Raw genomic sequence first — 16,491 nt, 5'->3', positions numbered from 1 at the left:
AAGTGTAAAACTGAAGTTCTAATCGAAGAAAAGGCTTTCTTGTCTAATATATTGTGAGTGTATAAATAATGGACATAAACAAGACAAGTATACATTCATTTAAGTTGGTCTGCAAATAGCAGGGGGAAATGGTACAATTGATTCAATCAAGTCAACATAGAAAGGAGAGAATATTCAAGAATACCTCAAAGATTATTGGCTTAACAGAGGACAATTGCCCTTAAGTTGAACTTAAAAGCAACCATTTACAGCAAAAGGCAAGACTCCAGTCTGACTTGAAGAGCCACCAATTACATAAAATTCATATCGGCATAATATTACATCCGACAGTGAATCTAACTTTTGTTAGATAGTCTTGATCCTGTCTTTGTGATTGTGTTTGCGTGCATGTATGTGTGCAGGGATTGTTCTCTTTCAGCACGAGTCTTTTCATTTTTAGGAGAATGGTACGTGATGTCTGACACTTGGGTCTTACAGTGTGCTCCTCTCCAGTTTCAAATCCACCTTCATCTTCTGCTTTTCCATCACTGCCTCCAGCTCTGTGGCCTTCTTGGCGTCCTGGGAGAACAGCATTTCAATCAGGTACAAGTTATGGTCGGTGAAAACATGGAAAGACAACACAACAGGGACATTATGGATTTAAAACTCTGAACGGTGTGCAGCTGGAGTCAAATTTGGGAAATGTATTAGTTTTACACGTAAGATGATGCTGAGGCACACTGCAATCATCATATAATTAGTAATTGTATAGGATCTATATGGCAGTCATCAGATTGCCATATAGATCCAATTGAGTGGGTTGAGTCACTGATGTGGTCTTCCTGTCTGGGTTGGGCACCCCCCTCGGGTTCGTGCCTTGGGGGAGATCTTCGTGGGCCATACTCAGCCTTGTCTCAGTAGTAAATTGGTGGTTTGAAGATATCCATCTAGTGGTGTGGACTGCTGTGCTTTGGCAAGGTGCTTGGGGTTATATCCTGCTTGGTTGGTCCTGTCTGGGGGTATTGTCGGACTGGGGGCCACAGTGTCTCCCGACCATTCCTGCCTCAGCCTCCAGTATTGATGCTGCAATAGTTTGTGTCAGTGGGTCTAGGGTCAGTCTGTTATATCTGGAGTATTTCTCCTGTCTTATCCGGTGTCCTGTGTGAATTTAAGTATGCTCCCTCTAATTCCCTCCCTTCCCGGAGGACCTGAGTACTGGGACCATGCCTTAGGACTACCTGGCCTGATGACTCCTTGCGGTCCCCAGTCCACTTGGTCATGCTGCTGCTCCAGTTTCAACTGTTCTGCCTGCGGCTATGGAACCCTGACCTGTTCACCGGATGTGCTACCTTGTCCCGGACCTGCTGTCTCTAACTCTGAATGCTCGGTTATGAAAAGCCAACTGACATTTACTTCTGAAGTGCTGACCTGTGGCACCCTCTATTATTTGACCCTGATGGTCATCTATGAACGTTTGAACATCTTGGCCATGTACTGTTATAATCTCAACCCGACAGCCAGAAGAGGACTGGCCACCCCTCAGAGCCTGGTTCCTCTCTAGGTTTCTTCCTAGGTTCCTGCCTTTCTAGGGAGTTTTTCCTAGCCACCGTGCTTCTACATGTGCATTGCTTGCTGTTTGGGGTTTTTGGCTGGGTTTCTGTATAACACTTTGTGACATCGGCTGATGTAAAAAAAAAAAAAAAAAGGCTTTATAAATTTGTTTGATTGATTTGATTGATTGAATGCCCCCGTGCACAAAGCGAGTTCTATACAGAAATGGTTTGTTGAGATCAGTGTGGAAGAACTTGACTGGCCTGCAAAAGAGCCCTGACCTCAACCCCATTGAACACCTTTGCGATGAATTGGAACGCTGACTGCGAGTCAAGCCTAATTGCCCAACATCAGTGCCCAACCTCACTAATGCTCTTGTGGCTGAAATGGAAGCAAGTCCCCACAGCAATGTTCCAACACATAGTGGAAAGCCATCCAAGAAGAGTGGAGGCTGTTGTGGAAGCAAAGGGGGGGACCAACTCCATATTAATGCCCATGAGTTTAGAATGAGATGTTCGACGATCAGGTGTCCACATTCTTTTGGTCGTGTAATGTATAATGTGCATTATAGGCTGATCAGTACCTCCAACAGTGCTTTGTGCACAGTGAGCTGGCTGTACACTCTGGCACCCTCGTCTGGTAGAACTTCTCGTAGGTCCTCCTTGATCAGAGAGAAGAGCAGGGCTCCTGTCAGCTTTCCCAGTAACGTCACCGTCCTGAGGGGGGAGGTGCACACAGGTAGTCAAGTCACTTGCCTCAGTCTTTACTCTTCATTTATCTATCCTATTCAATCATCTGTGAACAACTGAGTCATCTCTGTGTAAGAACTAGAAAGATCCAATGAGTACTCAATCCAGGTCTTGAGCACTAGTCCAGGTTCAACAATTGATTCGGTAGAAAGTAAATGAATATTGGTATATTGCGACGAATGCCTATGAACTGATCAGTAAACAATACATGTAATGAAATCCTGGAGTTACTATAAGTCCACAAAGTCAGTGACACACAGGGAGACCCCAAATTACCTCAACTAACCTGTACCCCCGCACACTGACTCGGTACCGGTACCCCCTGTATATAGCCTCGTTATTGTTACTTTTTATTCTTTTTTACTTTAGTTTATTTGGTAAATATTTTCTCAACTCTTCTTGAACTGCACTGTTGGTTAAGGGCTTGTAAGTAAGCATTTCACGGTAAAGTCTATACTTGTATTCGGTGCATGTGACAGTTTGATTTGATTTGACCAGAATAGGTCCCTGATTGGAATAGGATGTTTGTTGTGGGGGTCACGTCAAACTCACGTCTCACTGAAGCCCTTCCCCCTGAGCCACTCCTCCACCTCCTCGGGGGGTGAGCGGTAGTCCAGGGGGACCGAGGTGTCCGAGGAGCGAGGGATGACCAGGGGCCTGTTTAGGCTGGCCTTCCCGTTGGTCAGTCTCTGGAGGAGCTCGTCGTTCACCATCATGACTGAGGAGAGGGAGAGTTGTTACTATATGTTGTCTACAGTATGTTGTCTATCTGGTTTATCTTGTTAAAACGGAGCAGACATAAGAGCTGAAAGCACTGTCTGTCGTTCTCTCCTGTTTTTGTCTTTCACACACACAGGGAACAGACAACCATTTTCCCCCTCTCTGGAGCCTCCCTCACACACACTTGCGTGTGCACACACATACACATTCACGCGACAGAGAAAAGCGTCTCTGTATAGTGCAGCGCCTGAGTCGCTCCTCTGACACAGTGCAGAAATATAAAGCCTCTCAGTATAGTGTGATACCTTTGTCTGTCTCATCTCCGGCTGGAATGTATTGGTTGTATGATGGTGGGGGAGGGCGGTGGTGGGCTGAGGGGCTTGGGGTCAAGGAGCTAGGGTTCAAGGCTGGAGGGCTCGGAGGAGTGTGAGTCTTGGTCAGGGCAGGCGAGACTGGAGGCTGGCCCGGAGCAGAGGAGAAAGGAAAGAGGAGTGAACATCATTGAAAATATCATTGATATTGACTCAATGAAGGGAATACCAGTATGTGGGCGTGAGTAAAGGAATGGGCATGGATTGGCGTGTGTGTGTGCATGCGTGTGTTACCTTTGGTGGTCTCATGGTGACAGGGCTTTCGATGTGAGACACTGGCTCCAGGATGTTGAAGGGGACAAAGCCGACCTCGTTGAAGCGATTACGACACTTCCACCAGCGTTTGGACGACTCCACCACCTGACACAGAAAAGGAAAGGAGACAATGTTTATACAGAGAACAATTAAGGAAGAACGAAACAAGTGATAGATTTAATCGTGTGGTATTGGCAACTCACAATTTTCTATTTCTAGCAGTGAAAGTTGTTGCCAAGGTAAGAGCCATTCACTCAAATTCTGGCGTTGTACAAATTCTGGCGTTACACCCTGATTAAGCAATAATGTTTGATTGAGGAGACATTTATTGTTTTGGACTCTCTACCACACCTGCTGTCTCTAACTCTGAATGATCGGCTATGAAAAGCCAACTGACATTCATTCCTGAGGTGCTGACCTGTTGCACCCTCTACACACCACTGTGATTATTATTATCTGACCCTGCTGGTCATCTATGAATGTTTGAACATCTTGGCATCAGGACTTCGCACCCCTCAGAGCCTGGTTCCTCTCTAGGTTTCTTCCTAGGTTCTGGGCTTTCTAGGGTGTTTTTCCTAGCCACCGTGCTACGTCTGCATTGCTTGCTGTTTGGGGTTTCAGGCTGGGTTTCTGTACAGCACTTTGAGATATCGGCTGATGTAAAAAAGTGCTTTATAAATAAATATGATTGATTCTAGCGATGGATTTTGTACAGTATCACCAACATCACCGGATTGTGCACCAGATTTGGTCTTTATCAGCCGTGTGTCTTACCATTAAGAGAGCCCTGGAAACGTGGCACAGAGACTAGCTACCAGGCGTGTATTTTTCAAGAATGTTCCTGAATAGTTCTGTTTAATTTAACGTAATGTCACTTAATGACTTTTCAGATATTTACCTCCAGTGTATCTCCCTGTTGTACTGACAGCTCACTGTTGTTGCGGGCCACAAAGTCATAGCTGCACCTGTACATCCTCTCTCCCTCAGGGGGTAGGACACTGCCATACCTGAGAGGGAAAGAGTGGATGATTGATATTACTACAAAATAAAAGTAAACCATACGAAAATTATATATATTTTTTTTATCCAAAGGTGACTTAAAAACGTACGGTTCATCGCTCATAGGGGCGACTGGAGGTCCAACTGGCTGAGTAGGCTGCAGCTGAATTAGCAAAGAGAGAGAAGGGGGCGTGGGGGGAGAGAGGGAGAGGATGATGTCAGGAGCAAAATCATATGTTACTCACTTTGTGAACTCAATGTACATCATGTACATCTCATATTCCATACCTTTTGTTTTTCCCGCAAGGCTTCATGTTTGTGTTGTGACTCGACCGGATCTTCCCAAACCTGCCCATCTGCCCTGGAGGCCTCTGGCTTCCACCCGTCCAGGAACACAGGTGTGTACGGGGCCACGGGCCCTCTGAGCTGGGAACTTAGAGGTTGAGAGAGTAAGAATATCACCAGTGTAGAACTTGACTGAGATGAGCCAAAGGAATTAGGTCATCTCTCTCCACAGTACTGTACTATTTCAGTGGCACATGTTACTGGCTGACTAAATATTGACATCGTCATGTCATGCTGTCTCATGTCATGTTTTGCAATTGTCACAGCTTGCCGCAGTGTCAGAAAAGAGAGCCATACAGGTCTATCACGTGGGACTATAGACTGCGACACTCAATATTTGGCCAGCAGCATACCACCCTGCATCCCGCTGCTGGCTTGCTTCTAAAGCTAAACATGGTTGGTCCTGGTCGGTCCCTGGATGGGAGACCAGATGCTGCTGGAAATGGTGTTGGAGGGCCAGTAGGAAGCAACTTTTCCTCTGGTCTAAAAAAATATCCCATTACCCTGTGTAGGGTGCCATCTTTCGGATGGGACGTTAAACGGGTGTCCTGACTTTTCGTAAGAGTAGGGGTGTTAACCCCGGGGGCCTGGCTAAATTCCCAATCTGGCCCTCATACCATCATGGTCACCTAATCAACCCCAGCTTACAATTGGCTCATTCATCTCCCCTGTAACTATTTCCCAGGTCGTTGCTGTAAATGAGAATGTTATTTGACTTACCTGGTAAAATAAGGGATGAATTAAAAATAGCCAAAAGTTCATTCATCATAAGGGTTCATAGGGGTCCATGAGGCACAAAGCACTTAGTACCTACTGGGGTAGTGTCCAGTGGGGCCCAAGGGCCGTCCATATCTGCCTCTCCTCTTCGGTCAGGTTGTCTTGAAGCAGGGATATGGCTGAGTTGGTCAGGGCAGGACTGATCACTGAGGCTCCTAAAGCTGGGCCCCCAATAGTCCTCACCAGCTGGGGCCACACAGGAAAGAGATCACAGTTTAGATCAGGATCATTGGAAGAATGGGTTGACTGGAGAATTTGCAACAGTAGATTCATTATGAAGTGCAAGCTAGGCCTAATGAACTCTATGGTCCGGTTTTCACAGACACAGATTAAGCCTAGTCCTGGACTAATAATAATTCTCAATGGAGATTCTCCATTGAAAGCGTTTTTTAATCCAGGAGTAGGCTTAATCTGTGTCTGAAACTGAACCTATAATATATTGTCAATCACTGACTGGTATAACCCACTATGACTGTGGCCAGTTTATTATGTACACCTAGTACTGGGTCAGATCCCCATTTGCCTCCAGAACAGCCTGAATTCTTCAGGGCATGAAAATGTTGCTCAATTGGTATCAAGGGATCTAACGTGTGCCAAGAAACATTACACCACCGCCATTAGCCCACTACCCCACACCATTGCACCAAAGCCACCAGCCTGTACCGTTGACACCAGGTAGGATGGGGCCTACGCCAGCATGATGCAACAGGAACCGGGATTCGTCAGACCAGACAGTTTTTTTCCACTCCTCAATTGTCCAGTGTTTGTGATGGCGTGCCCACTAGAGCCACTTCTTGTTTTTAGCTGATCGGCGTGGAGCCCAGTGTGGTCGTCTGCTACAATGGCCCATCCGTGACAAGGACCGACGAGTTGTGCGTTCCGAGATGCCATTCTGCACAACACTGTTTGTGGCCCGCCTGTTAGCTTGCACGATTCTTTCCATTCTCCTTCGACCTCTCATCAACGAGCTGTTTTCGCCCACAGGACTGCCGCTGACTCTGGGTTTTTTTCTTCCTCGCACCCTTCTCTGTAGACCCTAGACACTGTCGTGCGTGAAAAGCCCAACAGGCTGTCCGTTTCTGAAATACTGGAACCGACGCGCCTTGCACCAACGATCATACCACGCTCAAAATCGCTTAATTCACTCGTTTTTCCCCCTTCTATCATTCAATTGAATGTTAACTGAATGCCTCGATGCCTTTCTGCCTGCTTATTATAGAAAGCCATGGGAGTATGACTCATTGTTTGTATGAGTGAACAATTTTTGTGACTGGGTGGTGTACCTAATAAACTGGCCACTGAGTATCAGCATAGAGAACCAAATGTTTGAGTGAGCTGACCATGATAGCCAGGGTCAAGAGGGTCATGTGAGGTTTCACCCTCCCAGCCCTCTCAGCAGACACAATGCTACAGATAAGCAAGCCGTCACACCTCTCTCTCGGGTTTCTCCCTGTTTCCATGCAGGTGTGCCAGGTTGCCCATTTTTGTAACTCCTCCCTCTATTCCATCATGGAGTTCATAGTTCATAGTTTTATAGGCAGGCAGTTCTTAGTGTGCCAACCAAGTCTGTGTAAACTGGCACACCTGAACAAGGTTATTTCCTATAAGTACCATCTTTCATTAGTCTAAACTCTCATACTTAGCAGTCTTGTATCTTATTTGGCTCAACATGTCTTCTTCTTATGAGTCTGTTTATGCTAACAAAATGTGACCAAAGTTTCCATCTGTGATAACACACTGGGTGCCCTGCCTTGTGCAAATATTGAACAGCCCTCAAAAGATCTAAATATTTTTCCGGTAACGTTTTTTCCCCCCGTGTTGAAAACCATTACAATTTTTCTACAAAATGCATACTTGCCTGTAGGCAAACATACAGTGACTTCAGAAAGTATTCACACCCATTGCCTTTTTCCACATTTTGTGTAGAAGCAGACATTTAAAATGGATTATGGTTAAATTGTCTGTCACTGGCCTACACACAATACCCCATATTGTCAAAGTGGAATTCTGTTTTATGAAAATTTTACAAATTAATAAAAAATGAAAAGCTGAAATGTCTTGAGCCAATAAGTACTCATTCCTTTATGGCAAGCCTAAATACGTTCGGGAGTAAATTAACAAGATTTTTAAATGACTGTACCCCACACATACAATTACAGTGGGGCAAAAAAGTATTTAGTCAGCCACCAATTGTGCAAGTTCTCCCACTCAAAAAGATGAGAGGCCTGTAATTTTCATCATAGGCACACTTCAACTATGACAGACAAAATGAGGGGGAAAAATCCAGAAAATCACATTGTAGGATTTTTAATGAATTTATTTGCAAATTATGGTGGAAAATAAGTATTTGGTCACCTACAAACAAGCAAGATTTCTGGCTCTCACAGACCTGTAACTTCTTCTTTAAGAGGCTCCTCTGTCCTCCACTCGTTACCTGTATTAATGGCACCTGTTTGAACTTGTTATCAGTATAAAAGACACCTGTCCACAACCTCAAACAGTCACACTCCAAACTCCACTATGGCCAAGACCAAAGAGCTGTCAAAGGACACCAGAAACAAAATTGTAGACCTGCACCAGGCTGGGAAGACTGAATCTGCAATAGGTAAGCAGCTTGGTTTGAAGAAATCAACTGTGGGAGCAATTATTAGGAAATGGAAGACTGATAATCTCCCTCGATCTGGGGCTCCACGCAAGATCTCACCCCGTGGGGTCAAAATGATCACAAGAACGGTGAGCAAAAATCCCAGAACCACACGGGGGGACCTAGTGAATGACCTGCAGAGAGCTGGGACCAAAGTAACAAAGCCTACCATCAGTAACACACTACGCCGCCAGGGACTCAAATCCTGCAGTGCCAGACGTGTCCCCCTGCTTAAGCCAGTACATGTCCAGGCCCGTCTGAAGTTTGCTAGAGAGCATTTGGATGATCCAGAAGAAGATTGGGAGAATGTCATATGGTCAGATGAAACCAAAATATAACTTTTTGGTAAAAACTCAACTCGTCGTGTTTGGAGGACAAAGAATGTTTCAGTTGCATCCAAAGAGCACCATACCTACTGTGAAGCATGGGGGTGGAAACATCATGCTTTGGGGCTGTTTTTCTGCAAAGGGACCAGGACGACTGATCCGTGTAAAGGAAAGAATGAATGGGGCCATGTATCGTGAGATTTTGAGTGAAAACCTCCTTCCATCAGCAAGGGCATTGAAGATGAAACGTGGCTGGGTCTTTCAGCATGACAATGATCCCAAACACACCGCCCGGGCAACGAAGGAGTGGCTTCCTAAGAAGCATTTCAATGTCCTGGAGTGGCCTAACCAGTCTCCAGATCTCAACCCCATAGAAAATCTTTGAAGGGAGTTGAAAGTCCATGTTGCCCAGCAACAGCTCCAAAACATCACTGCTCTAGAGGAGATCTGCATGGAGGAATGGGCCAAAATACCAGCAACAGTGTGTGAAAACCTTGTGAAGACTTACAGAAAACGTTTGACCTCTGTTATTGCCAACAAAGGGTATATAACAAAGTATTGAGATTAACTTTTGTTATTGACCAAATACTTATTTTCCACCATAATTTGCAAATAAATTCATTAAAAATCCTACAATGTGATTTTCTGGATTTTTTTTTCTCATTTTGTCTGTCATAGTTGAAGTGTACCTATGATGAAAATTACAGGCCTCTCTCATCTTTTTAAGTGGGAGAACTTGCACAATTTGTGGCTGACTAAATACTTTTTTGCCCCACTGTATATGTAAGGTCCCTCAGTTGAGTAGTCAATTTCAAACACAGATTCAACCACAAAGACCAGAGAGGTTTTCCAATGCCTTGCAAAGAAGGCCACCTATTGGTAGATGGGTAAAAATAACAAAGCAGACATTGAATATACCACGAAATGGGGGAGATTATTATGATTTTTTTAATATATACTTTTTTTTTATGGGTATACTTGTAATCGTTAAGGATTGGGGAGTTTTTCAGGATAAAAAATAAACGGAATGGAGCTAAGCACAGGAAAAATCCTAGAGGAAAACCTGGTTCAGTCTGCTTTCCACCAGACACTGGAAGATGAATTCACCTTTCAGCAAGACAATAATCTAAAACCCAAGGCCAAATCTACAGTGGAGTTGTTTACCAAGAAGACAGTGAATGTTCCTGAGTTACAGTTTTCACTTAAATCTACTTGAAGATCTATGGAAAGCTCTTAGAGACTCACATCTGTAAGTGTTTCTACAAAGTATTGACTCATGGGTGTGAATACTTGTGCAAATGAGATATGTAATTCATTTTCAATAAATTTGCAGAAATTTCTTAAAGCATGTTTTCACTTTGTCATTATGGGCTATTGTGTGTCGATAGGCGAGAGAGAAAAAATCCATTTTGAATTCAGGCTGTAACACAAAAAAATCTGGAATAAGTCAAGGGGTGTGAATAGTTTCTGAAGGCACTGTACATGTGTATCAATACACAAACTATATATGGACAGACATACTAGACAAATACTACACAGAGCATACACATAGCCTACGTACAATAGCCTAGTAAGTATGTAACAAGGTATCAAATCAACATGACATTTCTAAACATACTCACGAATTTAGCTGTTAAATATTAGAATCTCTCACCTATCTCATTTCATAATTGAGATGACATAACAAGGATACTAATGAAAAGAGAAAAAGTTATTTTTTAAATATTCTACTTTAGGTTCCCTCCTTGTAGTTATAAAGATATAATCCTGTGTTGACAAAAATAGCAACAGGTGTTGTCCCCATAGCCCTTTTCCTCTGTGGGCCTCTTAGAGCCAGAGCATAAGCAATGGGTATAAAGGTTATCATTGTTGACTCACCATATCCAGAGGTTTGAACACATGGTGGAGCAGCTCTTCTGACGATGGGTTGGAGATGGAAGACTTGAGACGAGCCTGGAAAGAAATATGACGAGTACACAATATCTTAAACTGTTTCGTTGACATAGTAGTGGCAATGTTTCCTTTTACTCACCAGAAGACTGAAGCAGTATTTGAATTTTTGGAAGATATCCATGAATTCTTCTTCGGGTGGAGGGCAAGCTTTTGCAGTAAGCAAGTCCTCTATGTTCAGGAGAAAAGGCAGGGGGAAAAAATCAATGATTTTCAGCATGCCATTTTAACTTTGAACGGCATCCTGAGATGAACCAGTTCAGGAGGTCACGTGGCTAGCAAACATATTGTTGCTTGTGTGAATCTTGAGCCCTATAGGGTTTGTGAGTAGCTTAGGACAAAACAAAAACAAATTCCTTATCCCTCTTACCCTCTGCTGTTTGATTGCGACTTTTCTGCTTTTTCTTCTTCCTCTGGCTTAAAACTGCGGCAGCCACTGCAGTCTGTTGTAGCTTTGCCATGAAGACCTCAATGTCATCGAAACAGTGATTAAGGATCCCCTAAAATTGAGACGCATGAAAAAGACACATGTTAACCCTACAGTAAAATTGTGATTAAAACATACAGTATTGAAATTGTAAAGTGTATGATAATATTATTACATACCACTTCTCTCTCAGCTCGTAGAAAAGAAATATCAGGCTGAGGTTGGCCGCCGTTTACACCATTCGCTGTTGAGGACAGAAGGGAATATGCCTCGCATCCATTTCCATTCATTGCCTAGTTGGAATTTCCTGCATTCATAATTCCTGCCCACTCTAACTCCCCACACACCTTCCCCCAACACACACAATGTAATCTCTGTATTCCTGAAGATCTTTTACCTTAAATACCTCTGCCAGTGCCTAATTTCTCCCCCCTCTCTCTCTCTTCCTCTCTCTTCCCCACTCTCCTCCTTTTAGCCAATTCGGTTCAAAGCATTTCATTGACATGGCAAACATGTAATTTGCCAGAGCATGCACAAACATTGGCTCTCAAACACAAAGGATGGTTCCCATCTACATACCTCTGATTCCTGGGTAAGGTGGAGGGTTGAAAGGCGGGGGGTTGGGAGCATGTGGGATGGGGGGGCTCGGAATTCGGTAGGGGTCCATCATTGCTGCTTTGGTATTTTGGGGAAGAACAGGGTCTATCGTAGGAAGTCTGGAGGAAAAGGAGAGAGATTTTTTTTAACCAGGGCACTCATACTGTATCATGCACCTTTCTACCTTCAAGGGATCGTTTTTGTAAAGCAACTTTGTAATTTGACTATATGGTTGGAATCCAGCAGATAAAACACAAATGAAGCTACTTCCAGCAAAGGCCTGCCACTATCATGAATATGATTCATGCAAAAAATGCTGCTCCCAAGACTTAGGTCATGACTGTTGCTAATAGCAACCCTTAATTCAACACCCTTCAGTAAATGCACATGGAACTGTGGCATATTTCATCTCCTTGGTAAATAATGATTCAAAGGCACCCACCACCTCCCTCTCAAATGTGCACAATAGGGTTACAATAGGAGGTCTTGAAATGAAAGCACAAACAATCTTGATCAGTGATAATGTAGTAAAAAAGGTACTGTAAAACAATTGAATGTAAGATTTAACAAGCAGAGGTACACATATCAATATTGACGTAGGCCTAGTGTGATTAATACACGTTAACTCACATATAAAACTATCTAGAGCTAAAATGACAAAGCAAATGTATTCCTCAACAACTTTAGACAGACTTGGAACAACAGATTTAGACAGATAAATAGTTCTGTCACGTTTACAGGTCAAGACATTGTCTGACATTAGTCTGTTTGCTAACCCTCGAAGACATACATCAACTCTTGGGGGGGAAAAAGGGTTCCAAAAGGGTTCTTCGGCTTTCCCGAAGATGAAAGAATGGTACATTCTCAGCAATTTCTCAGTCATGCAAACACTTTTGATGGCATCCAGCACTTCGGATTTGGAAAGAATGGTGGAGCGAAGCGGAGGCCACCAGAGGCGAGTGACGGGGGCACGGTGTTGAGGACGATGGAGTAGCACCTGGGGAGGGGTGCTCCATGGCGACAGAGAGGCGACCGGAGGCAGTGCAGTGGGAAGATGGCAGTGCAGTGGGAGGCGAGTTACAAGTGGATCGGGAATTCAATGAGGCCTTTGGGAAGAAGGGCTTACATTTTGTGCACTTAAACGTCCGAAGCCTACTACCGAAGATCGATGAGATACGCCTGTTGGTTTGCAAATCAGAGGTGTCTTATGTTTTACTGAGACATGGTTGGATTCATCTGTTTGTGACTCAGAAATTGAGATAAGTAATTACTCTGTTGTCAGGAAGGATCGGAATCGGAACGGTGGGAGGATATGTGTGTTGGTAAGATCAGACATTGCTTTTAACGTCAGATCGGATTTAAACGCTGATCTGGAGATTGTCTGGCTGGATATCTGCCTTCCCAAAACAAGCCGATTTTTTGGGGGGGGTTGTTATAGGCCGCCGAAGCAGAATGCATTCTATGAAGGTATTGAAATTGTGTTGTCAAACTGTAATGATTCCCTGTTGAACGAAATACTTTTGTTAGGGGATTTCAATACTGATGTCTGCAAAAAGAATAGCCCAACCCACAATGTAGTTATGCACTTTTGTAGATCACTTGCTCTGACCCAAATGATAAAAGATCCCACCAGGATATGTGAAACAGTGCAAAGTACTATTGACTTAATATTGGTGTCTGATAAATCTAAAATATTGCAGAGTGCAGTAGTAGTCTATGGAATCAGTGATCATTTTATTACATTTTGCACAAGGAGGATTTTTAAAGATATACTTAAGTGTCACAAAACCGTTAGAATCAGAGGACTCAAAAAATACTGTTGAAAAGTTTAGGGAGGAAGTGGGTAAAATTGACTGGTCACCTGTGCTAGATTGTGTAGGGGTAGACAGTGCCTGGGAAGCCTTTAAATGTAGATTCCTTAATGTGGTGAATGTGATGGCTCCCATTAGACGGGTCAGGGTAAACATAGAGATCTAGCCCTTGGTTTAATCATGAGATTCTAGAATCTATCCAGGCAAGGAATAAGGCCTTTAAAAATTGTAAGAACTCAAGAGCAGCATGATTTTGTCCTATATAAACTTCACAGAAATGAATCACAGAGCAGGATGGATGAAGCTAAGAGGGGTTACTTTGCTGAGAAAATAATTGAGAACAAAAATGACCCTAAAACGCTTTGGAAATCATTTAAGGAACTAGGCTGTAGTAGTACTACCAAAAACAAACTAAACAGTATTGGACTGAACATCAGGGGGGAGATGGTATATGAAAAAGCAGAGGTTGCCAATGAATTCAACTATTTTTTTAACTTCTGTTGTCAGCAAGCTGGTTAGCAAGCTGCCCACCAGTTCTGGTTTGTATGGAAGCAACCAAGTCAAGAAGTATTATGTAGAGTTAGAGGTTCAGCCAAACTCTTTTTCTTTTGCAAAGGTAGCAACAGCCAAAATAGTCAGTATGCTGCCAGAGTTTAAATGCTCCAAAGCCACAGGCCTGGATAATATTCCTGCAAGGTTTCTTATAGATTCTGCTGAGCTAATTGGCCCTTGTATTACGCATATTGTTAATCTCTCTCTTGAACAAGGTACCTTTCCCAGGGACATGAAACAAGCTAAAGTTATACCTCTGTATAAGAAGGGGATAAAGTCTGACCCTGGGAATTATAGGCCTGTATCTATACTCTGTGTAACATCAAAGATCCTGGAGAGAATTGTACATGAGCAAATGTATGAATATGTTAACAAACAGGGTCTAATGTATGATTTTCAGTCGGGTTTTAGAAAAACATACTCCACTGATTCATGTCTACTTTACTTGACTGACTTCATCAGGAAAGAGATTGATGAGGGAAATCTGTGTGGAATGGTACTGCTTGAGCTACAGAAGGCCTTTGATACAGTTAACCACTGTCTCCTAATCTCCAAACTGGAGGCACTGGGGTTAAGCAGTATCCCTCTAGGCTGGGTAAAGTCCTATAAATCAGGAAGGGAGCAAGTAGTAGAGGTTCACTGTCTCAGGCAAAACCAATGAGTTGTGGCGTTCCGCAGGGGAGCGTGCTTGGGCTGTTTTTATTGTATATTAACGATATGAAAGATGCTTGTTCTTGCTGTCTTTTTCTTTATGCGGATGACTCTCCACTTCTGATGTCTCACAAAAGTAAAACTATGTTGGAGAGCATACTAAGCACAGAGCTTACTAACATTAGCAAATGGCTTGGAGATAATAAGCTATCTCTGCACTTAGGGAAAACTGAGGCAATTATTTTTGGATCCAGACCTAAATTGAGTAGGTTCTCTAAAATCAGTGTGGAATTAGGGGGCGAGGTGCTGACTAGTAAAACAATATGTATCCTTGATGGAAGCTTGGGAGGTGTGAGCATGGCCAATAAAGTGCTAAGGAAGGTTAATGCCAGGACCTAAGTTTTTGGCTAGAAAGTCCAAGCTGCTTGATAAGGACTCCATGAAAGTGCTAGCTACTGTCCTCATTCAATGCCATTTTGACTATGCTAGTACTTCCTGGTTTGGGGGCTTATCTAAACTTATGAAGGGGAAGCTGCAGATAGCCTAGAATAAGCTGATCAGGGTAGTATTGAAGGTGAGTCCACGTACTCACATAAGCAGGAGCTGCTTTCAGAAACTGGCTGCCTGTTGAGCCTAGGGTGTCCCAGATTAGACTAGGTTTGGTTTACAGGAGTATTTATGGTCCTGCGCCCAGATATCTAAGTGATTTACTTTCCTCGTGTTAGGGATGCACACAATCACAGCACCAGATAAGGTGTTGCTGATGTGTGCTTATACAGGTTCAGGATTAATGCTGGGAAAGGTACTTTCTTGTATACTGGAGCCTCAGAATGGAATGAGTTGCCTCTGCCCATAAAAACAACGTCCTCTCTGGGCAGCCTTAAAAATGTAAGAACCCTTTCCACAGAGGGTTGTACATGGAACCCAAAACGGTTCTACATGGGAACAAAAAACGGTTCTTCAAAGGGTTTTCCTATTTTTATTTTTTTAACTTTTATTTAACCAGGAAACGCCCATTGAGACCCATAGTCTCTTTTTCAAGGGAGAGCTGGCAAAGAAGGCAGCAACAATCAATACATTACAGAATTAAAGCATACACCAATACAATACAGTACAACAACATGATCCAGCTTAAAATAAGCATTTACACTACACTCTGTAACAGGGTCTTCCATAAAAAATCCTATGGGGACAGTCAAATAACCCTGCAAGGTTCTAGATGGCACCTTTTTTTCTAGGATTGTACTGTACACAAAGTACTATCTACTCAACAATGTGCATTCCAATGCAGTGCATCATTTAAAAAATATACACCAGGTAGCATCTACATGATATCTTACCTTTTCTGTGTGTCCTTTAAATGTCCTTTTAACTGTGGGTTTCAAAGTAATTCTGAGTATCAAGCCTGCGTCAGTGAACTGCCACCATTCTCCCTCCTCTCCTCCCAACCACAATGGCCTTGTTCTCTCAGTCACACCTTAAGTTATGTAAAACCGGTCAAACGAGTCTGTCCTCTATAGTTCTCAGCTGCTCACTCACTCACTCCCATCCATCCATCTCTCTCTCTCTCTCTCTCTCTCTCTCTCTCGCTTGCTTTCAGTCTGACATGTGCATACTTTCACTTTGGCGGACATCCATATAGGAACTGAGAATGAATGACAGTGATGCACAGAGGTAAACAACGTAAAAGTAATCCATGGCTGTGGGACATTTCTACTTCCTTAAAAGTATCTATTATCTTTTAAATCTCTCTGTGTATGTGTCTGTCTGCAGGTGCATTCTGGCAG

At 43.3% G+C, this 16,491-nt stretch overlaps 1 protein-coding gene across 1 annotated transcript; it reads right to left on the bottom strand.

Annotated features, from left to right (window-relative positions):
- Nucleotides 1-84: 84 nt before the first annotated feature.
- LOC139541939 (epidermal growth factor receptor kinase substrate 8-like protein 1) lies at nt 85-16,179 on the bottom strand. The gene is made up of 15 exons (XM_071346854.1): nt 16,045-16,179; nt 11,673-11,809; nt 11,273-11,337; nt 11,037-11,166; nt 10,749-10,837; nt 10,595-10,669; nt 5,784-5,932; nt 4,913-5,057; nt 4,735-4,787; nt 4,524-4,632; nt 3,605-3,730; nt 3,305-3,458; nt 2,832-2,997; nt 2,114-2,246; nt 85-558 (listed from the first exon to the last, which is right to left on the bottom strand). The coding sequence occupies exons 2-15, from the start codon at nt 11,761-11,763 to the stop codon at nt 472-474; spliced, it is 1,572 nt and encodes a 523-aa protein (XP_071202955.1). The 5' UTR covers nt 11,764-11,809; nt 16,045-16,179; the 3' UTR covers nt 85-471.
- Between the last annotated feature and the right edge of the window lie 312 nt (nt 16,180-16,491).

The sequence above is a fragment of the Salvelinus alpinus genome, chromosome 17, assembly GCF_045679555.1.
Source record: "Salvelinus alpinus chromosome 17, SLU_Salpinus.1, whole genome shotgun sequence".
In the NCBI taxonomy this organism is placed as follows: Eukaryota; Metazoa; Chordata; class Actinopteri; order Salmoniformes; family Salmonidae; genus Salvelinus; species Salvelinus alpinus.
The sequence above is the reverse complement of the archived record's forward strand: the minus strand, read 5'-3'. Positions and strand labels throughout refer to the sequence as shown.